The sequence below is a fragment of the Hordeum vulgare genome, chromosome 5H (genome assembly GCF_904849725.1).
Source record: "Hordeum vulgare subsp. vulgare chromosome 5H, MorexV3_pseudomolecules_assembly, whole genome shotgun sequence".
Classification (NCBI taxonomy): Eukaryota; Viridiplantae; Streptophyta; class Magnoliopsida; order Poales; family Poaceae; genus Hordeum; species Hordeum vulgare.
This window is the reverse complement of record NC_058522.1, coordinates 467,588,745-467,611,789: the sequence shown is the minus strand read 5'-3', so window position 1 is coordinate 467,611,789 and position 23,045 is coordinate 467,588,745. Positions and strand designations below refer to the sequence as shown.

At 44.1% G+C, this 23,045-nt stretch overlaps 2 protein-coding genes and 1 long non-coding RNA gene across 3 annotated transcripts; 1 reads left to right on the top strand and 2 right to left on the bottom strand.

The window, feature by feature from the left end:
* Window positions 1-2,495: 2,495 nt before the first annotated feature.
* LOC123398941 (glutathione transferase GST 23) lies at window positions 2,496-3,539 on the bottom strand. The gene is made up of 2 exons (XM_045093383.1): window positions 3,136-3,539; window positions 2,496-3,026 (listed from the first exon to the last, which is right to left on the bottom strand). The coding sequence occupies exons 1-2, from the start codon at window positions 3,451-3,453 to the stop codon at window positions 2,676-2,678; spliced, it is 669 nt and encodes a 222-aa protein (XP_044949318.1). The 5' UTR covers window positions 3,454-3,539; the 3' UTR covers window positions 2,496-2,675.
* Window positions 3,540-3,694: 155 nt separating this feature from the next.
* On the bottom strand, window positions 3,695-7,579 carry LOC123398940 (phosphoribosylaminoimidazole-succinocarboxamide synthase, chloroplastic). The gene is made up of 12 exons (XM_045093382.1): window positions 7,175-7,579; window positions 7,005-7,106; window positions 6,545-6,674; window positions 6,347-6,439; window positions 6,187-6,275; window positions 5,691-5,771; window positions 5,248-5,337; window positions 4,803-4,892; window positions 4,634-4,684; window positions 4,423-4,469; window positions 4,214-4,271; window positions 3,695-4,138 (listed from the first exon to the last, which is right to left on the bottom strand). Exons 1-12 carry the CDS (start codon window positions 7,472-7,474, stop codon window positions 4,082-4,084), a joined length of 1,188 nt encoding a protein of 395 aa, XP_044949317.1. The 5' UTR covers window positions 7,475-7,579; the 3' UTR covers window positions 3,695-4,081.
* A 13,776-nt stretch (window positions 7,580-21,355) lies between these two features.
* LOC123396887 lies at window positions 21,356-22,597 on the top strand. The gene is made up of 2 exons (XR_006609930.1): window positions 21,356-21,566; window positions 22,369-22,597. It is a non-coding gene; the product is annotated as an uncharacterized LOC123396887 (long non-coding RNA).
* Window positions 22,598-23,045: the final 448 nt, after the last annotated feature.

The following is a 23,045-nucleotide window of genomic DNA, read 5'->3' as shown; positions in this document are numbered from 1 at the left end:
GCAATTTTTTAAAAAGTTATCATGTCATCCTTTTACTATGTTTTTTATTCACTTTGCCAATGAACCTATAAAATAAAAAATGACATGTCACCTTTACTATTTTTGTCTAGATTTCCATCATGTGCACTATTAACATGGAAAAACTTACGCTTGTGCTTTTTATACAATTGTCATGGCAAATATAAGATATCAAATTATTTTCAAAAACAGGCCCACGTGACCCGTTAGTAGTGCCAATGGCAAATTCTAAGTGTGACATGTCACTTTATATTATGTTTTTTTGCCTTCTTTGTGTATTGCCAACATGGAAAAACTTACAGTTATTTGTAAAATCTCTAGATTACCATCTTTTTGAACAAAAAAATTCTAAATTTGATATGTGCCCATGGAAATTTCCTAAATTTTTGCCATGTGCCCATGGCAAATCCGTAAATTTGCCATCTTTTTTAAAACAAGAAAAAATCTATTTTTTCCTTGTTCCCATTACAAAATGCAATTTTTACTATGTTGTAGATAACAAACTTGCCTTTGTGCACCTTCATTATAGTTAGCATGGCCATTTAACTCTATAGGCCATTGTAAATTTATTATCCTGATCCTAGTAGTTTCAGCATATCTAGCATGGCATGTGGCAAATTTATTCATTAGACCATAGGAACTTTGTTAGTTAGATCATGGTAATTTTTTATATGTTCCATGGAAAATCACTTCATTGACCATGGCAAATTCATTTAGTGGACCATGCCAATTTCCTCTTTTTTGGACAATGGCAAACTATTTTTAATGTACCATGGCAAATTCACTACATGGATCAAGGAAAAATATTTTTTTCTAAAAATTGTCATATTATTAGATAATAAATCCAAAACTTTCCACGTGTCCATGTAAAATTCCTAAAATTCCACATTTTTCAAATACCAAAAAGTCCTCACTTTTCCCATGTGCCCATAACAAAAACCCAAAAGTTGGCATGTTAGTCCAGAAAACAAAATTTCATAAATATGTTTATATTTAATTTTTATTGTAGGCAGCATGGGATTTGTATTTATTTTTAGACCATGGGAATTTTATTAATTTGACCAGTGTTGTTTTTTAGGTAGCATGGCAATTTAATTATTTAGACCATGGCAACTTTTTTTAGGTATACAATGGCAACTTATTTAGTTAGACCATGGCAAATTTGATATCTATACCATGGGAAATGTGTTAGTTAGAGCATGACAATTTAATTAATCGGATCATTGTAATGTCTTAGGTAGCATGGCAATTTTTTGTTGCACTTTTCATGGCAATTTTATACATATCATTTTCTAAAATAATATCTTTGTATGCTATCAAATTTATTGGCATGACAATCTTTCCCTATCCATGTCAATTTATATTATTTGGCACATCTCTACAGGCAACTATCTTGATTTTTATCTACATATACTTTTGTGCGTTTGTAAATTTTTTATTATCTTGTACTATATTTGTTTTAGAAGCATGGCAACTTGTGCAGCTAGTTTTATCATCTAAACATGTCAAAAATGTGTACAAGATATGTATTTTTGAATAGAATCATTGGTCATGTGGTATTTCATTATAAAAATGATGGTAAATTTGTATGTCTTCAGTCAATTTTAGTCAGGTGCAAATTTTAAGATTTTTCCATGGCATGTTTCCTTTGAAGCTAAAACTGGTTTTTTTTTTTTGGAAAGCACTTCAGTCCCACCGGCTGATTTGCTCGGGGAATCGGCCCTGCGTGCTGCCGTTCGATCAAATTGATCGGACAATGTGTCAATTTTATCCCATGCTTCTGGAAACAATCCATTCCTATCCTCACCTAGTCAGAGCACCACTTCTTCTTTTTTTTGTCAGAAAGAGCATCACTTCGCTCAATCTAGTTCCCCAATTGGTCATGGTGTTAGTGTTCTCTTCCTCAAAATTTTGTTGTGGCGTTGCAAGCTTCCCTGCATGAAAGTTTTTCTGTAACATCAGTCGTGTTGTAAAACTTGTTTACGTAACGTCATATAGTGGTGAAGTCAAAAGAAAATCTGCAACGTTACCATTGTAAAAAAAATTCCTGCAACAATATCTATGTTGCAAAAGTTTTCTGCAACAAAACATTTGTTGCAAAGATTTCTGTGACAAGTTATTTGTTGTAAGATTTCTGGAACAGCCCTGTTGCAAAGGTGAAAGACGCCACTTTGCAGCATGGTGGGGTCACATCCGACAGCTCGTGAGACGGCATGTGTTTTAAAAAGATTTGCCGGCAAACGTGTAGCGGTCCCTTTTTTTTGACCCATTTTTGTGCTAGCAACCTTATTGTGTTTTGTTAGCGAAGTTTTGTTGATTGGTGTTGGTTTGCGCAGAACAAATATGTGCAGGGAACGGAATCGTTTGCTGGAAGGTCCCTTCAAATCTGGCATTCGGCCGTTATTGGCGTCCTTCGAAGAAACAATTCCCTTGTCATTTTTGTTTCCACAGTCGAGGAAATTAGTAGGCACTATATATGGTAGCGTACAACATCGTGGATGAAGTTTATATAAACTGAGAATGTGAAGCAGGCGGCTGAAACAAGTTTCAACTTCCAAACATTTGTTGCACAATGTGCAAATGCGCAACACTTATTTATCCATGGCATAGAAGCTTGCGTTACGTAGCTGGAAGGCCCGGAACTAGTAGTACAAGCTCTACGCCGAGAGGAGCTGCGCACGGCGAGCCTTGTTGAGCGCCAGGAGCTTGTCCCTGGGTGGCAGGGTGTCCTTCACCACGTCGACGGCCAGGAACCGGTCGAACCAGGCCTTCATCAGAGGGAGCTCCTCGTCGGTGACGATGCTGGCGCCGGAGACCTCCTCGATGACCGGCAGCCAGTACGCGTACCACCCAACCACGACGTCGAGGTAGCCGATGGCGTCGCCCCCGAAGAACTTCTTCCCCTCCAGGGCCGTCTCCAGCGTCTTCAGGCACCGCTGTGCCTCGCGCACCACCTCCCGCTGCGCCTTGCCGGTCGCCGTGAAGACCGGGTAGATGGCGGCGTTGCACTGAACAAACCAGGTCCGATCATGCCATCGATCAGAGCAACTGCGGACTAGAACTCTAGGAATGTGTGCTTAATGCTTTGCTGAACAGATGGTGCATATGCGTGTGTACCTTGTCGTCGGCGAACCTGGCCCAGAACCTCGCCTGAGCCCGGTCGTGGGGGTCGGCCGGCATGATGGGGTAGCCGTCCTTCCACGCCTCGTCGATGTACTCGACGATGATGGTGGACTCCACGATCGGCTTGCCGTCGTGGACCAGCACCGGCACCTTCTTGGTCACCGGGTTGCGGCGGAGCAGCGCGTCGCTCTTGCTGGCGAGGTCCTCGTCGACGTACTCGTACACGACGCCCTTGAGCCGGAGCGCCCACTCCACCCGGATGACCATGGGGCTCGCCCACATGCCGAACACCTTCACGCCCTTCTCCGCCATTGTTGGACCTCCGTGCTGCTTTGATGTTTGATCCCTTTCTGCTCGTGAACTATAAATAAGGTCCAGATCTGGGTTGCCGGGTCGTGGTTGGCTTCCAAGGAGTCAAGACTCGCTCCGAAAGTAGCATAAGTAAATTTAAATAATCAGAGAGATGTGGACATGAAATGGTGGATCAGAGTGTTATCTTAAAGTACAGATACATTGTTCTCCAAGTTGTCACAGGGAAGCCATAGGTCTACGATTCGTCATCTTCACAGATAATTTGGGAAATGCGTGGAGCAAAAAATATTTGTACAAGACAGAGTCAAATGGTCAAACAAAAATTGGGGCGAGCTCTGCAACTTTTACACAAGACAGGTAATAGAAAGTTGCATATTGCATTCATCTTCTCCAGCACTCCAAACATCAGGAGGTCAACGGCCAATTTCAATTATTTCTCTACTCTCCCATAGTATTACATAACCGGGCATTGCACTCCTGCTCCGTCTAAAATAAATCCAATCTTCAGTGGGGAGGATATTACTCATCAGCTTATAGCTCATGTGATTATCCGCTCAGTGGGGAGAATCTAGGTAGCAGAAGTGCACCTCTTATTGTCATGAGCAAGCACTTTTACCAGTGTTAGCAATTACAAATTCCGTAAGGCTTGTGCCACGTTCCTTGATATCCTTTCATGGATTGGTTCCTGCAGTTAACAAAACAAGGCTCAAGTACTTGGTTACTACTACTAAGCAAGACAAATAAAGCCAGCCCTACATACCTGTGTTTCTGGGATCTCAAACTTTGTATTTGTAATTGTTTCAAACAGGAATATGTACCTGCAGCGGATATTCATGGAAACAATTACACAACTACCACAATATATGATGCTTTCTTCAGTTTCATATGTACGTAGAGATGAGAACAATCTGATGGTTCAAAAACTGCCCTTAAATGGAAAACAAGGGGAAGCTACAGAAACTATCATACCGCCAAGCAAGTTCAGAAACTAGTTCTTCAGGAGCTTCTGGTAGAACCTGTATTTCAGAATAATTAATAAGCATAAATAAAACCATGGAATTGATGCACTGGAAATTTCTGACTGTCAGTTCCATGATTAATTTAGGATTGATATCGGGCTCACTATGGAAAACATGCTTAAGCAGTGTTAACAGACAGACGGGGAAGAAATGTAAGATACCTTATCTTCATATGGATTGCAATTATTCTTAAACCACAGCCTTAAGAACTCCTGGCAAAAATTAAATCACCTTTTCAGCATTTCCATTATAAATAGTATTACTGACGCGGAAAGTCGCAGAGGGTAAAGTGCACCCTTTAGCGTTTGTGCGCGAATAATTCCAGGTTACCTTGTCAACATTTTCAGGTTCAAGGCCAGATTTGAATCTCTCTTCATATGAATTAGCAATCCAATATCTGCTGGAGTCAGGTGTATGTATCTGCTTATTGGAAAGTAGGATATCATCATGATTTTGTAGAAGTAACAACCCAACTTCCCAGGAAATATCTCATAAAAATGAATATCAACGCTGTACAATCTCTCGGATCTTTTACATATGTATAGTTAGTTACTTGGTGCAATGATCTCAAATTCTCAAGTCTAGCCATACAGGTTGAATATATCACACATTAAAAATATCAAAGCTTAAATGTCTGCACTGAAAGAGCTCTACCATGTATATGCTTATACACAAAACAAGAGAGAGAGACCTCATGGGATTTGGCTTCATGCATAGGAATGATAGCAAAGGGTAACTGAATACATAGAACAAAGCGTAAGTCAGAAAAGACAACCTCATCGATCAACACAATTGTCCCATCAGCTGTTTTTCCAAACTCATACTTTGTGTCAACTAGAATTACTCCATTCTCTAATGCCACTTGCTGCAAGAAGAGAACAATCAGCTATGGCTATGGGTGAGTGGTGAATAAAAATAGCATGCACAGGGTCTTAACTCACTAGACTATATTGTCTCAAAACAGTTAGGCCTCCATGTAGATATGTTTACAAAATAATAACTATGGGCATATATAAAATTAAGAGGACAATCAACAAGGATCAAAATTGAATGCATTGGCAAAAAACGTAAGTATTCCAAGCTCAATATGTCAAACATGGTCAGTGTCACTTGTGGAACACAATTCTTAAGCTTCAAGCTTGGTCAGTGAAGTCAATTGGGGAGGGCCCTAAACATGGACCTGGGAGCTTCTAGAAAGGAGATGACATAAAAGGTTACCTGTCCATACTCAAATAATCCTAAGGCTTTGCTTCTTGCCTCATCAAAATCCTCCTTGGACATCAGCCCTGACTTGACTATCTGAAGAATACCATCAAATAAGGGACTCTTTCAACGGAAAATAACGTAATGACAGAAGGTGATCTCAGCAGGAACACTTCAATAAAGAATAAAAGGTGTAATGCACTGCACAATACTAAAGTAGATATATTTACGATTAGCAAGCAAATGATAGACTTCAATAACTAGCAGCAACCTTCTTACAGAATGATGAGTCTTGAGCTTTTGAATATTTTTCAGTTGGATCAAAGCAGCGAATACTGGAAGCAACTTAAGCAATGCCAATGTTAGAAAATAATCCAAGATCATTTAGCAATCCTTTCCCTCTATAAACTAGTATTAGTTTGGAGGAGATCTGATCCTGACAACATGTATTCTCTATGTTCTAGACTATGGGAAGAGACGGAATTTCAGGAAGAAAAGAAAAAGGGGAAACCTCATCAGGAGTGATAGGGACGTCATGATCAGCAGCTTTAGTTGTCGGCGTGAGGATATTTGCTGGTAGCTTTTGATTCTTTACCATGCCTGTAACAAGAAATCCACTCATAAGAGAGAAGGAGGAGACATCCATATTGTATCAATATTTGTTAGCATACCATCAGGAATGACATTTCCACAGTAATTCCTCACACCCTTGTTATAAACTGTCCATAGTGATGTATCAGTGCTTCCAGTAACGAATCCCCTCACTGAAAACAAACCAATTGCTTAGCACTTCCATCAAGATTGTGCCTGGTAAGATTGCAAACTAGTAGGAGAAATAAGCGAGATATGCAGCACGAGCTAGGGCTCACCAACAAATTCAACTGGAAAAACTGAGCACCTTTTGGCAATTGTCACATTCTTGTCGGGACAAGAGACAACTGCATTTGGAGTGATATGGCTAGTCCTATTGAACCACCAAAGGCTTGTCTCGTTAAGAACCTGAAATGAACATTTGTATTAAAGCACAACAGAGTAACTTCTTCACGATTCTAGCTTATTCAGGTTATGCACTTCGGTATAAAGGGACAGAAGAAAAAGCATGATGCGGCTTAAGAATGTTATATGCTACACGAACAATGGACATGACTGTAGACATGACTATGAAAAATGCTTTAAGCTTGCTATATTACTTGAAACATGGCAGTATGCTATTTTAACAAAGATTTATATGGAACTTGAATTATCAACAAAATGCATCAAACTTTAACCCGCAAAATGCTATGATTATCAATATTAGCGTATTTTAACAGCAGAGGACTGAGAGCATACCTGCCCTTTGAACGGGATGGAGGCAAGGACACGGTCGAACGCGCTCTGGCGGTCGGTGGTCACCAGCACCAGGTGCTCCCCGCTCTCGTAGACGTCCCTAACCTGCCCATCAGACACCAACGGTCACTCACGAGAACCTCCCGTGACAGGTAGGTCGACGCTTTGCTAACCTTGCCCTTGGCGGCGAGGCGGAGCCCGGGGACGACGAGGTCGAGGTGGGTCTCGCCGAGGCAGTTCGTCATGGCACCGCGCGCCGCGAGGATGACCGAGTCGCGGTGGGCCGGGTCGGCGGCGAGGAGGGAAGGGGCCGCGCCGCCCCCGCCGGCCGCGGCGAGAGGCGTGGCGCGGGGACGAGACGGGGTCGACATGGAGAGGCGGGGGGAGCGACTGGAGGACGGTGGGAGGGCCGGGAGGAGAGCTTTGGGCGGGCTCGCGAGGCGGAGGGCGGCCGGCGGCGCGGAGGGAGACATGGGAACGGCCTCGCGGTCGGCGGGTGCGGGTTTTGCGGCGGGTGCGTTGCTGCTGCTGGCCGTGGCGGCTGTGCGGCGCGGGGTTTGGGCGAGCGGACAGCGGCGGAGTGCGATGGGTCTGAACAGGACCTGATTCTTTTCGAGACTGCCGGTTGATTGGATTGGGCCGGTAGCACTGTTTTGCTTTCACCTTGTTAGAATTTCAGTAGAGTTTCAACTTTTAAGATATTATATTATTACTACTTGATGAGTATTTGAATAGAGAGGGGATAAATGGCTTTCCCGACGTGCTTCATTTGGATATTGGATGCATTTGAAAATTTATTTGGGTTTCAGAATATCCAAACAAACGGTTTCCAATTCAAACATGAAAGGAGATAAGGTGACTTCTTCGAAATAAAACGGTTGGAAATGTTTTTTTTTTGAGTAACCACATATTTCATTAATCGAAAAACAAGTTATAATAAGCAACACACGTGAAAACTAAAAGATAAACCGGGATAAAATGATTATCCTGAATTTGCAGATAAGATCCTAAAAGATCGAGAAATACAAAACGATCCCTAGGGTTTTCTGCAACCACCGTAGCGAACGGCCGCCGCCCAACTCCAGCGCCGCCGAGGCGAACGCCGGAAGAGACGCCGAGCCTCCACCATCCCAAGGTCCGAGAAAGCACCATCGCCAACGAGGCTTTGTGAGTCGATGAACAGGCCCGCTGCACGCAGCAAGGCACATGTCGTTGTGGCACGTCGATCGGGGGACTTCCCCGTGCTGTCTTGGATCATGATTTGTCGCCTCCCGTCGACGAAGTCGGAGAGGAACGGCAGATCCACCACCTCCGGACCGGCATCCTCGCTCCAGAAGAACCACCTTGCCCCAGCCGCCAGCGCCGTCGCGAATAACCACGAACGCCAGTGACAGATCGAGAAACTGATCTCGCCAGATCTGAAGAACGGCAAGAAGACCAAGCTGCCGATCTGAAGGACCGAGCAGCACATGTTGCCATCAACTCTGAGACGCCGCCGTGAAGGTCGTTGTCAGTGTGGGAATAGAGTTGAGGCAGATTTATTTGCCCGGACGCCGCTCCCACCACCCCAACGGCGTCCCAAGAAAACACTAGGCCAACCCTAACTACTGTTGGAATTATGCCCTAGAGGCAATAATAAATGTATAGTTATTATTATAATTCCTGTATCAAGATAATAGTTTATTATCCATGCTATAATTGTATTGAATGAAGACTCATTTACATGTGTGGATACATAGACAAAACACCGTCCCTAGCATGCCTCTAGTTGGCTAGCCAGTTGATCGATGATAGTCAGTGTCTTCTGATTATGAACAAGGTGTTGTTGTTTGATAACTGGATCACGTCATTAGGAGAATCACGTGATGGACTAGACCCAAACTAATAGACGTAGCATGTTGATCGTGTCATTTTGTTGCTACTGTTTTCTGCGTGTCAAGTATTTATTCCTATGACCATGAGATCATATAACTCACTGACACCGGAGGAATGCTTTTTGTGTATCAAACGTCGCAACGTAACTGGGTGACTATAAAGATGCTCTACAGGTATCTCCGAAGGTGTTAGTTGAGTTAGTATGGATCAAGACTGGGATTTGTCACTCCGTGTGACGGAGAGGTATCTCGGGGCCCACTCGGTAATACAACATCACACACAAGCCTTGCAAGCAATGTGACTTAGTGTAAGTTACGGGATCTTGTATTACGGAACGAGTAAAGAGACTTGCCGGTAAACGAGATTGAAATAGGTATACGGATACTGACGATCGAATCTCGGGCAAGTAACATACCGAAGGACAAAGGGAATGACATACGGGATTATACGAATCCTTGGCACTGAGGTTCAAACGATAAGATCTTCGTAGAATATGTAGGATCCAATATGGGCATCCAGGTCCCGCTATTGGATATTGACCGAGGAGTCTCTCGGGTCATGTCTACATAGTTCTCGAACCCGCAGGGTCTGCACACTTAAGGTTCGACATTGTTTTATGCGTATTTGAGTTATATGGTTGGTTACTGAATGTTGTTCGGAGTCCCGGATGAGATCACGGACGTCACGAGGGTTTCCGGAATAGTCCGGAAACGAAGATTGATATATAGGATGACCTCATTTGATTACCGGAAGGTTCTCGGAGTTACCGGGAATGTACCGAGAATGACGAATGGGTTCCGGGAGTTCACCGGAGGGGGGCAACCCACTCCGGGGAAGCCCATAGGCATTTGGGGGGGTCACACCAGCCCTTAGTGGGCTGGTGGGACAGCCCACCAATCCCCTATGCGCCAAGAGAGAAAAAATCAAAGGAAAGAAAAAAAAAGGGAAGAAGTGGGAAGGGGGAAGGACTCCCTCCCACCAAACCAAGTAGGACTCGGTTTGGGGGGGGAGAGTCCTCCCCCCTGGCTCGGCCGACCCCTTGGGGATCCCTTGGACCCCAAGGCAAGGTCCCCCTCCCTCCTCCTATATATATGGGGCTTTTAGGGCAGATTTGAGACGACTTTCTCACGGCTGCCCGACCACATACCTCCATAGTTTTTCCTCTAGATCGTGTTTCTGCGGAGCTCGGGCGGAGCCCTGCTGAGACAAGATCATCACCAACCTCCGGAGCGCCGTCACGCTGCCGGAGAACTCTTCTACCTCTCCGTCTCTCTTGCTGGATCAAGAAGGCCGAGATCATCGTCGAGCTGTACGTGTGCTGAACGCGGAGGTGCCGTCCGTTCGGTACTAGATCGTGGGACTGATCGCGGGATTGTTCGCGGGGCGGATCGAGGGACGTGAGGACGTTCCACTACATCAACCGCGTTCTCTAACGCTTCTGCTGTACGATCTACAAGGGTACGTAGATCACTCATCCCCTCTCGTAGATGGACATCACCATGATAGGTCTTTGTGCGCGTAGGAAAATTTTTGTTTCCCATGCGACGTTCCCCAACAGTGGCATCATGAGCTAGGTTCATGCGTAGATGTCTTCTCGAGTAGAACACAAAAGGTTTTGTGGGCGGTGATGTGCGTTTTGCTGCCCTCCTTAGTCTTTTCTTGATTTCGCGATATTGTTGGATTGAAGCGGCTTGGACCGACATTACTCGTACGCTTACGAGAGACTGGTTTCATCGTTACGAGTAACCCCCCTTGCTCAAAGATGACTGGCAAGTGACGGTTTCTCCAACTTTAGTTGAATCGGATTTGACCGAGGAGGTCCTTGGATGAGGTTAAATAGCAACTCATAGATCTCCGTTGTGGTGTTTGCGTAAGTAAGATGCGATCCTACTAGATACCCTTGGTCACCACGTAAAACATGCAACAACAAAATTAGAGGACGTCTAACTTGTTTTTGCAGGGTATGATTGTGATGTGATATGGCCAATGATGTGATGTGATATATTGGATGTATGAGATGATCATGTTGTAATAGAAATATCGACTTGCACGTCGATGGTACGGCAACCGGCAGGAGCCATAGGGTTGTCTTTATACTAATGTTTGTGCTTGCAGATGCGTTTACTATTTTGCTAGGATGTAGCTTTAGTAGTAATAGCATAAGTAGCACGACAACCCCGATGGCAACACGTTGATGGATGATCATGGTGTGGCGCCGGTGACAAGAAGATCGTGCCGGTGCTTTGGTGATGGAGATCAAGAAGCACGTGATGATGGCCATATCATGTCACTTATGAATTGCATGTGATGTTAATCCTTTCATGCACCTTATTTTGCTTAGAACGACGGTAGCATTATGAGGTGATCTCTCACTGAAATTTCAAGACGAAATTGTGTTCTCCCCGACTGTGCACCGTTGCTACAGTTCGTCGTTTCGAGACACCACGTGATGATCGGGTGTGATAGACTCAACGTTCACATACAACGGGTGCAAAACAGTTGCGCACGCGGAACACTCGGGTTAAGCTTGACGAGCCTAGCATGTGCAGACATGGCCTCGGAACACATGAGACCAAAAGGTCGATCATGAATCATATAGTTGATGTGATTAGCATAGGGATGCTTACCACTGAAACTACTCTTGACTCACGTGATGATCGGACTTGGGATAGTGTAAGTGGATCATGAACCACTCAAATGACTAGAGAGATGTACTTTTTGAGTGGGAGTTTAGCATATAATTTGATTAAGTTGAACTCTAATTATCTTGAACATAGTCTAAGTCCACTTTGAATATATTTGTGTTGTAGATCATGGCTCACGCAAGTGTCATCCTCAATTTTAATACGTTCCTAGAGAAAGCTAAGTTGAAAGATGATGGAAGCAACTTTGAAGACTGGGCTCGTAATCTTAAGCTAATCCTACAAGCTGGAAAGAAGGATTATGTCCTTAATGCTGCGCTAGGAGATGAACCACCCGATACGGCCGATCAGGATGTTAAGAACACTTGGTTAGCACGTAAGGAGGACTACTCAATAGTTCAATGTGCAGTCTTGTATGGCTTAGAGCCGGGGCTTCAACGTCGCTTTGAGCGTCATGGAGCATTTGAGATGTTCCAGGAGTTGAAGTTTATCTTTCAGAAGAACGCCCGGATCGAGAGGTATGAGACCTCCGATAAATTCTATGCTTGCAAGATGGAGGAAAACTCGTCTGTCAGTGAACATGTGCTCAAAATGTCTGGGTACTCAAACCGTCTAGCTGAACTAGGGATTGAACTCCCGCAAGAAGCTATCACTGACAGAATCCTCCAATCACTGCCGCCAAGCTATAAAGGCTTTGTGTTGAACTACAACATGCAAGGGATGAACAAGTCTCTCGGCGAGTTGTTTGCGATGCTGAAAGTCGCAGAGTCTGAACTCCGTAAAGAACATCAAGTGTTGATGGTGAGCAAGACCACTAGTTTCAAGAGAAACGGCAAAGGCAAGAAGGGCAATTCGAAGAAGAGCGGCAAGCGTGTTGCCAATCCACCGAAGAAACCCAAGGCTGGACCTAAGCCTGAAACAGAGTGCTTCTATTGCAAGGGTATGGGTCACTGGAAGCGCAATTGCCCCAAGTATCTGGCAGATAAGAAGGCGGGCAAAGAAAAATCAGGTATATTTGATATACATGTTATTGATGTGTACTTAACCGGCTCTCGTAGTAGTGCCTGGGTATTCGATACCGGTTCTGTTGCTCACATTTGCAACTCGAAGCAGGAACTACGGAATAGACGAAGGCTGGCGAAAGACGAAGTGACGATGCGCGTAGGAAACGGTTCCAAGGTTGATGCAATCGCCGTCGGCACCGTGTCACTTCAGCTACCATCGGGATTAGTGATGAACTTAAATCATTGTTATTTAGTGCCTGCGTTGAGCATGAACATTATATCTGGATCTTGTTTATTGCGAGACGGTTACTCTTTTAAGTCTGAGAATAATGGTTGTTCTATTTCTATGAGTAACATCTTTTATGGTCATGCACCGAATGTGAGAGGATTGTTCATATTGAATCTCGATAGCGATACACATATACATAACATTGAGACCAAAAGAGTTAGAGTAAACAATGATAGCGCCATATTTTTGTGGCACTGCCGCTTGGGTCATATTGGTGTAAAGCGCATGAAAAAACTCAATGCTGATGGACTTTTGGAGTCACTTGACTTTGATTCACTTGACACGTGCGAACCATGCCTCATGGGCAAGATGACTAAAACTCCGTTCTCCGGAACAATGGAGCGTGCAAGTGACTTGTTGGAAATCATACATACCGATGTGTGTGGTCCGATGAGCGTGGAGGCACGCGGCGGATATCGTTATTTTCTCACCTTCACTGACGATTTAAGTAGATATGGTTATGTCTACTTGATGAAGCACAAGTCTGAAACATTTGAAAAGTTCAAGCAATTTCAGAGTGAAGTAGAAAATCATCGTAACAAGAAGATCAAGTTCCTACGGTCTGATCGTGGGGGTGAATATCTGAGTTTCGAGTTTGGTACTCACTTAAGACAATGTGGAATTGTTTCGCAGTTAACACCGCCTAGAACACCACAGCGTAATGGTGTGTCCGAACGTCGTAATCGTACTTTGTTAGAGATGGTGCGATCTATGATGTCTCTTACTGATTTGCCGTTATCATTTTGGGGTTATGCATTAGAAACAGCTGCATTCACTTTAAATAGGGCACCATCAAAATCCGTTGAGACGACACCATACGAACTGTGGTATGGCAAAAGACCAAAGTTGTCGTTTCTTAAAGTTTGGGGATGTGATGCTTATGTCAAAAAGCTTCAGCCTGAAAAGCTGGAACCCAAAGCGGAAAAGTGCATCTTCATAGGTTACCCAAAGGAGACAGTTGGGTACACCTTCTATCTCAAATCCGAGGGCAAAGTGTTTGTTGCTAAAAACGGAACTTTTCTCGAGAAGGAGTTTCTCTCGAGAGAATTGAGTGGGAGGAAGATAGAACTTGACGAGGTTGTCGAACCTCTCATCCCTCTGGATGGTGGCGCAGGGCAAGGGGAAACCTCTGTCATTGCGACGCCGGTTGAGGAGGAAGTTAATGATGATGATCATGAAACTCCAGTTCAAGTTTCTGTTGAACCACGCAGGTCGACGAGATCACGCCCAGCTCCAGAGTGGTACGGTAATCCCGTCTTGTCAATCATGTTGTTAGACAACAATGAACCTGCAAATTATGAAGAAGCAATGGTGGGCCCAGATTCCAACAAATGGCTAGAAGCCATGAAATCCGAGATAGGATCCATGTATGAGAACAAAGTGTGGACTTTGGAGATACTACCTGAAGGCCGCAAGGCTATTCAGAACAAATGGATCTTTAAGAAGAAGACGGACGCTGACGGTAATGTGACCGTTTATAAAGCTCGACTTGTGGCAAAAGGTTTTTCACAAGTTCCAGGAGTTGACTACGATGAGACCTTCTCACCCGTAGCGATGCTTAAGTCCGTCAGAATCATGTTAGCAATAGCTGCATTTTTCGATTATGAAATCTGGCAGATGGATGTGAAAACGGCTTTCCTTAATGGATTCCTTAAGGAAGAGTTGTATATGATGCAACCCGAAGGTTTTTGTCGATCCTAAAAATGCTGACAAGGTGTGCAAGCTCCAGCGATCCATTTATGGACTGGTGCAAGCATCTCGGAGTTGGAACAAGCGCTTTGATGAGGTGATCAAAGCATTTGGGTTTATACAAGTGGTTGGAGAATCTTGTATTTACAAGAAAGTGAGTGGGAGCTCTGTGGCGTTTCTAATATTATATGTGGATGACATATTACTGAATGGAAACAACGTAGAGCTTTTGGAGAGCATAAAAGGTTACTTGAATAAAAGTTTCTCTATGAAGGACCTAGGAGAAGCTGCTTACATTCTAGGCATTAAGATCTATAGGGATAGATCAAAACGCCTGATAGGACTTTCACAAAGCACATACCTTGATAAAGTTTTGAAGAGGTTCAAAATGGAACAGTCCAAGAAAGGGTTCTTGCCGGTGTTACAAGGTACAAGATTGAGTAAGACTCAGTGCCCAGCAACTGATGAAGATAGAGAGCATATGCGCTCCGTCCCCTATGCTTCAGCCGTAGGCTCTATCATGTATGCAATGCTGTGCACTAGACCGGATGTTAGCCTGGCCATAAGTATGGCAGGTAGGTTCCAGAGTAATCCAGGAGTGGATCACTGGACGGCGGTCAAGAATATCCTGAAGTACCTGAAAAGGACTAAGGAGATGTTTCTCGTGTATGGAGGTGACGAAGAGCTCGCCGTAAAAGGTTACGTCGATGCAAGCTTTGACATAGATCCAGACGACTCTAGTCGCAAACCGGATACGTATTTATTCTTAATAGGGGTGCAGTAAGCTGGTGCAGTTCCAAGCAAAGCGTCGTAGCAGATTCTACATGTGAAGCGGAATACATGGCTGCCTCGGAGGCGGCTAAGGAGGGTGTCTGGATGAAGCAGTTCATGACGGATCTTGGAGTGGTGCCAAGTGCACTGGATCCAATAACCTTGTTCTGTGACAACACTGGTGCCATTGCCTTAGCAAAGGAACCACGGTTTCACAAGAAGACCAGACACATCAAACGACGCTTCAACCTCATCCGCTACTACGTCGAGGAGGAGGACGTAAATATATGCAAAGTGCACACGGATCTGAATGTAGCAGACCCGCTGACTAAACCTCTTCCACGACGAAAACATGATCGACACCAGAACTGTATGGGTGTTAGATTTATTACAATGTAATTCACATGGTGATGTGAGGGCTAGATTATTGACTCTAGTGCAAGTGGGAGACTGTTGGAATTATGCCCTAGAGGCAATAATAAATGTATAGTTATTATTATAATTCCTGTATCAAGATAATAGTTTATTATCCATGCTATAATTGTATTGAATGAAGACTCATTTACATGTGTGGATACATAGACAAAACACCGTCCCTAGCATGCCTCTAGTTGGCTAGCCAGTTGATCGATGATAGTCAGTGTCTTCTGATTATGAACAAGGTGTTGTTGTTTGATAACTGGATCACGTCATTAGGAGAATCACGTGATGGACTAGACCCAAACTAATAGACATAGCATGTTGATCGTGTCATTTTGTTGCTACTGTTTTCTGCGTGTCAAGTATTTATTCCTATGACCATGAGATCATATAACTCACTGACACCGGAGGAATGCTTTGTGTGTATCAAACGTCGCAACGTAACTGGGTGACTATAAAGATGCTCTACAGGTATCTCCGAAGGTGTTAGTTGAGTTAGTATGGATCAAGACTGGGATTTGTCACTCCGTGTGACGGAGAGGTATCTCGGGGCCCACTCGGTAATACAACATCACACACAAGCCTTGCAAGCAATGTGACTTAGTGTAAGTTACGAGATCTTGTATTACGGAACGAGTAAAGAGACTTGCCGGTAAACGAGATTGAAATAGGTATACGGATACTGACGATCGAATCTCGGGCAAGTAACATACCGAAGGACAAAGGGAATGACATACGGGATTATACGAATCCTTGGCACTGAGGTTCAAACGATAAGATCTTCGTAGAATATGTAGGATCCAATATGGGCATCCAGGTCCCGCTATTGGATATTGACCGAGGAGTCTCTCGGGTCATGTCTACATAGTTCTCGAACCCGCAGGGTCTGCACACTTAAGGTTCGACATTGTTTTATGCGTATTTGAGTTATATGGTTGGTTACCGAATGTTGTTCGGAGTCCCGGATGAGATCACGGACGTCACGAGGGTTTCCGGAATAGTCCGGAAATGAAGATTGATATATAGGATGACCTCATTTGATTACCGGAAGGTTCTCGGAGTTACCGGGAATGTACCGGGAATGACGAATGGGTTCCGGGAGTTCACCGGAGGGGGGCAACCCACTCCGGGGAAGCCCATAGGCATTTGGGGGGGTCACACCAGCCCTTAGTGGGCTGGTGGGACAGCCCACCAATCCCCTATGCGCCAAGAGAGAAAAAATCAAAGGAAAGAAAAAAAAAAAGGGAAGAAGTGGGAAGGGGGAAGGACTCCCTCCCACCAAACCAAGTAGGACTCGGTTTGGGGGGGGAGAGTCCTCCCCCCTGGCTCGGCCGACCCCTTGGGGATCCCTTGGACCCCAAGGCAAGGTCCCCCTCCCTCCTCCTATATATATGGGGCTTTTAGGGCAGATTTGAGACGACTTTCTCACGGCTGCCCGACCACATACCTCCATAGTTTTTCCTCTAGATCGTGTTTCTGCGGAGCTCGGGCGGAGCCCTGCTGAGACAAGATCATCACCAACCTCCGGAGAGCCGTCACGCTGCCGGAGAACTCTTCTACCTCTCCGTCTCTCTTGCTGGATCAAGAAGGCCGAGATCATCGTCGAGCTGTACGTGTGTTGAACGCGGAGGTGCCGTCCGTTCGGTACTAGATCGTGGGACTGATCGTGGGATTGTTCGCGGGGCGGATCGAGGGACGTGAGGACGTTCCACTACATCAACCACATTCTCTAACGCTTCTGTTGTACGATCTACAAGGGTACGTAGATCACTCATCCCCTCTCGTAGATGGACATCACCATGATAGGTCTTCGTGCGCGTAGGAAAATTTTTGTTTCCCATGCGACGTTCCCCAACAACTACAACCCGGCGCCGCAGCGCCGTCGTCCCCACCTCCTCACGTCGCCGGAGTGGGCAACGGAGGAGGCAGGGACCGGTGGCGGCCGGTGTCGCTGGGGGCAGTTGGGATCGCCTCCCGATCGCCTTTTCTCTCGCCCCTCCAACTGTGCGTATCGTTTTCCTCGAGAACCAAAAAACAGTTGGAAATGTTGTGACTATTATTCGGACTTCAAAATCTTTTTGGGCGTTATTTGAACCATGACTTTGTTTTCGGGAATTATTATAAGGCCCAAAATAGAGTTACTAAAATAAAATGAATTTCTAAAATTTATTTTTGGATGGCCATTATTTTTCATAAGCCCGATATAATTATTTTACTTTTAAATATTTTTTAGAGTTGAAATTGTTCTTAAATGCCGTATTCAATTTTCTTTAATTGTTTACCATGAAAAGATAAAACATGAACCTCAAGCAGCTCAATCCTAATAGGTGCGACGCATGTCATCCTTTATGCACACCGTTGTGATTTGCGAAAGCTTCGCGTGTTGGACACACAATAGTTAAACTAGGCATTGTTCGTCGCAGAAACGTTGATGTACACGGTGTGGTCGGGTGTCAAAGAAGGATAGGCGGCAATGAAGTGAAAGAGGAAGGCAACATACGTGTTTGTGAGACACAAGTTTGAGGGTCGCATGGGTAACTTGAAGACGACTTTGAATTGGAGGAGGTTTTCTTTTTATCCGCCCTATGCCTGCTCCAAGTGGGGGGGGGGGGAGGGGGGGGGGGCTTCACTAGGGCCAAGGGGGGCATAGCCCCTACCCTAGAGAAACTATGTGAAATGACATTAGTTGTTAAGTTAAAAAATTAAAGATTACTAAAGTTTATGCGGAATTTGTTGTTTTGTCATCCTCAACTCTACCCCTCAATAAAAAATCAAGCTCCGCCACTGCCTCCTTCATCTGCTCGTGCTCGTGGTCACGCATGGTTAATATGTGGACAGTAGCTATGCGTGCGATAGCGTTCAAGTATCCACCAAACTACTCCCCAATAATCCCCGTCAGGTACATGGAAAAGCACGGTGCTACATGAAGCAACAATTACAAAAGCAGCCACATGGCTAGGAGCCTAGGACTGGTAGGCACGGATAACAGTTGGTGTCGGAATCGCTCAAACACCCACGCATGGAGAAAGGAAAACAACGAGTTGTCGGCCCGGGTTACTCTCGAGTACTAAACTAATATAAAAGCGTTTAGATATATATTATTAAAATAGTGTTCTAAATGATCTTATATTAGTTTACGGAGGGAGTATATCGCAGCGGCCTGACTTACTCGATCGGAGAACGGATTTTTGACCTATGTCGAGATCGACTTCGCGTCAGATAACCGACCTCGACTACGCGACGTGGCTTCCTCGGCCCGCCCTGGAGTTGTTCAGCTGAGATTCGTCCGCTCGTCGAATCAATCAAATTTTGATAGACATGTTAGTACTAATTGCATCATACAAAATGCTTGAAAGAAAGATAAGTAACAAAAAGTGTAGGTGACCTTCAAGCTTAATTAAATAATTAAATAATGCATGGATCCTGAAGATCAAACCACTAAACAACGTCTCCACTGAGCAAGTCACACAGTTTTTTGCTCTTTGGATGCTCTTGCACGAGGTCGAACTCGATGAGCTGACCGAGGACGACATCATATGGAAGCACACGAATAGTGGGATTTACTCGGCGACATCCGCATACAAGGCGCAATTCCTCGGGTTGGTTCTCTCACGCATGGATAGGATGGTTTGAAAGGCTTGGGCTCCTCCAAAAGTCAAGTTCTTCGCTTGGTTGGCTTTACAAGACAGAATTTGGACCGCTGATAGGTTGGCGAAGCGAGGGTGACCAAACTGTGGCCTATGTCCCCTTTGTAAGAGAATGCAAGAATGTGGAACCCACCTATTCTACAAGTGCCGCTACACTAGAAGGCTATGGTCCCTAGTCATTGACAAGTACCACATTCTTGGCCTTGACATGAACACTTGACCCTTGTTCGACTCGGTTGAGGCTTGGTGGGCAAGTATTTGCGATTGCTCTTCGCCACTCAGGCAAGCAAAGGCATCCTTCACAATGCTTGTAACATGGACGATCTCGAACGAGTGAAATGCAAGAGTTTTCAAGCACAAGAGCACGCCACCAACTATTTTGCTTGCTTCCATCGCGTCGGAGGCTAGCCTCTGGGTCATCGCCGGTGCCAAAATACTAGGGTCCATAATATTGCGAGAGTAATCCTCATGTCGTGTAATCGTGTCGTTTGTAACAAACTCTATTCTCTCTTATTTAATAGATGAGGCAAAGCTTTTGCCTACGTTTCAAAAGAAAAATTGATTCCACGAGCTATCCTACCTAGTGCCTCCGTGTGAAACTAATTTGGTGCTTTGGGGTAAATCTTTTGTTCCTATGGCTACATCCCGATCATGTGTTATTCTTCTTGTTAATTTTGTGCAGTATAAATTATTCGTGCGATCGTATTTTCTGCATGTTTGCACTATTGTATGTATACAAATTGCAGCATGGCCTATTAAGGACAGTAAAACCGAGCCTAAACCGAGCCCTCTCAGCGACGTTTTTGGCCGTCAGATCTCTATCCCGCGTGTCGAAAACAATGGCCCAACTGTCCTTTGGCTGCTGCTCCCGAGGCCGAATTGGAGCTCTCTGGTCAACTGGGCCGTCTGCCAGCCCATGCTTTTGGTCTTAAAAAAACTGTTTGCCCGAGTCATTCAGCCCATGCGCTCGATACAGAGAGAGGATGCTTGCGGTTTTCGTGGATCGAGGGTTTCAGCGACGCAGGAGCGGGATGAGGGTCCATCCGAGGCACCCGAGGGGATCCAGCATGTGAAGGGATCAAGCCGAAGCAAGGCGCGCGAGGGGATCAAGCGGACGTGCGGGATGCGGATGAATCCCGGGGCGGTCGATCCAGCTAACCCAGGCAATCCGCCTACGAGCCGGTCTTGCTGATTGATGTTGCTCTACCCCCGCCGATGCAGGCTCCCCATACGGTAGCCGGAACGATTGCTACTCGAGCGGCAAAGCCCACCAGGCCACCACGGTTTGCCAGCTCTCCTGACAGCGGCAATAGAACCAGCGTCAAGATGTACGACGCGTTTATGCCCTCTATCCATGCGTTCGTTCCCCAACAGGTACATTTTTTTCTAGATCCCCAACGGTAAACCTAAATCTCTCGCTTATTGTATAGATAGCGGTCACGTGTCCTGATCGAAGCTGACGGGTACACATCTTCTCATTGGTATGCGAAAAGTCACAGGCTTGAGCTTCTCCTCTGGTGATGTTATATTATCTTTTCCCTCATGGTCGAGGTGTCACCTTGTTTGGTGCAGATTTTTCCAAATTTTAAGTACAATTTGAAATATCATCCATTGTGAACTGAAGGTTGTCTTTATCAAAATTTATGAGTGACACCTTGCTGCTCCTTGGTGATTTTTTGTCAATTAGTAACATTTCCGCATTGATGTCCTCAAGTATTCTTGTTTTGGAATGGGATAAATATGAGATTTCTTATGATCTATATCTTAGGTTTTCTCCAGATAAATTTATAAAGAGATAATATAGTTGAATTTCTGAGTAAATTGTGTTGAGAGTGGCAATGTGAACATTGCAAGTCAGTTGCATGTTAACAAGATGCAACCATGCCAATAAGCTCCTTACCTCTTACGGTATACTTATCATAGTTGCTTCCTTTGATTTACAATTATATCAACTCCAAAAGATGTGCACAACAAAGTTAAGGTAAAAAATCATCCTGAAAACTAACTTTTGGTGATAGTTGCTACAAAGGTGTCAAACTTATTTTTTAGTCAGATTATTGTTTCCAGGCTTGTTATATTCTATATTAAAAATCTAGGAGTACTGAAATTCCTTGAATAATTTTATGACCTTTTGCAGCAGGATATGCAAGAAAGGAACGTGTTTGATCACGTCGACCGCTATAGATTTGCATCTACATGTGAAGTCCAGTTCTGGAGCACTTGAACATGTGAGGTTTGCAATTGCCTGGTTGTGTTTCTTCTGCCACAAAATTATCGTCTGGAATATTTTTTAGTATCTCATTTGCCTACTTTTTGAGACATTGACCTTTATTGAAGGTACCATGATCTTTCCGGATCATCAGATGTTGTAGACATGTGCACGTCATATTGACTATTTCCTTACAGTTACAAATGTACCACACTTGTTGTAAGATGAACTTCCGGACAATATTGCACTTATATGAATTATCAAGTGTTTTTTGACATATATATATATATATATATATATATATATATATATATATATATATATATATATATATATATATCAAGAAATAAGGATTGCCTAATTTGTTGTGCATTAATTTATGTCACTTCATACCTAATCACACCATTTATTATAAGATAAGAAATCTGTGACTAATCTAACCACTACAAGTTTCTTATTTTCGAGGCTGCTACTGGACCAGTTCATTACTATTCAGTTAGCGATGTGTATTGCATGCTTCAAATTTCATTTAAAGGTTGAATAACTCGTGTAACATATACTTTTGTTTTCATATATTGTAGAAAACTTCTTATGTATAATCTGTTTTAACATGCCCGTATAGCTCTAGCCTTCGTAGAAGTAGGCCAAAGTCATATTTCTAAGACTTCTTAAGTGATGGCATTTTAGTTCATTTTTCATATTCTTTGAAAGAATTTTTAACTATGTGCATTATATATTAAGTGGTACCACATAAACTAGTTCCTGTTGTATCTGAAAGACTTCTGTATGAGCCATATAACTTTTGTTGTTTTGTTTTCTAGGTGCTTTGGTGATATGCACGCTTCCTCTCATGGTTCAATGTATGGATATTGCTTGTCCATCTTAGTGTCATGTGGAAGGATGTCCAACTTAGGCGCAGTCATGTGTAGGATGTCCAACTTAGGGGCAGTCATGTGGATAATAAACATGCCAATTTTCAATCATATACGAATCAAATCCAAGCTCCAATCAACTATTTTATTAGTGATATATATATTTGCAACAATTTAGTATTTGTGACTATACTTTTGAAACTTCTAACCATTCTATCGTTAAAGTTGACGGGCGCAACAACGCGCGCCATCAACGTTCTAGTATAATGGTACAGTGAGCTTCTTGTCCACGATTTGACGAAACGCCGCGTTGGGAATTTAGACCGCCTCGCGAATTTGGACTCCATCATGCTCTCGTCGTGCCACACCAATGACCTGCGCAGACATCTACCTTGGCATCTCGACGCCGCTACTCCGTTGAGTCAATCGCGGCGCCCAGGCCATATTTCTTCAATTTTCTACTTTACTTAAATTAATTAAGTAGAATAATTCCTTGAAAAATACATATATTATCATTATTCGTTATTGCTTCCGGCTTGCATTATATTACGTGCGCAGATAATTTACATCGGCTGCGAATGTAGTCACCTCGGCGTTCTGACGCCGTTGTCCCGCCTCCATCAATC

Coding starts and splice junctions, on each gene's coding strand:
- LOC123398941 (XM_045093383.1), bottom strand. CDS start 3,453: ATGGCGGAGAAGGGCGTGAAGGTGTTCGGCATGTGGGCGAGCCCCATG. Junction 3,027..3,135: donor CCAGGTTCGCCGACGACAAG/GTACACACGCAT, acceptor TGGTTTGTTCAG/TGCAACGCCGCCATCTACCC.
- LOC123398940 (XM_045093382.1), bottom strand. CDS start 7,474: ATGTCTCCCTCCGCGCCGCCGGCCGCCCTCCGCCTCGCGAGCCCGCCC. Junction 6,675..7,004: donor CCATCCCGTTCAAAGGGCAG/GTATGCTCTCAG, acceptor TGTTCATTTCAG/GTTCTTAACGAGACAAGCCT. Junction 4,893..5,247: donor CAATTGTGTTGATCGATGAG/GTTGTCTTTTCT, acceptor TCCAATAAGCAG/ATACATACACCTGACTCCAG.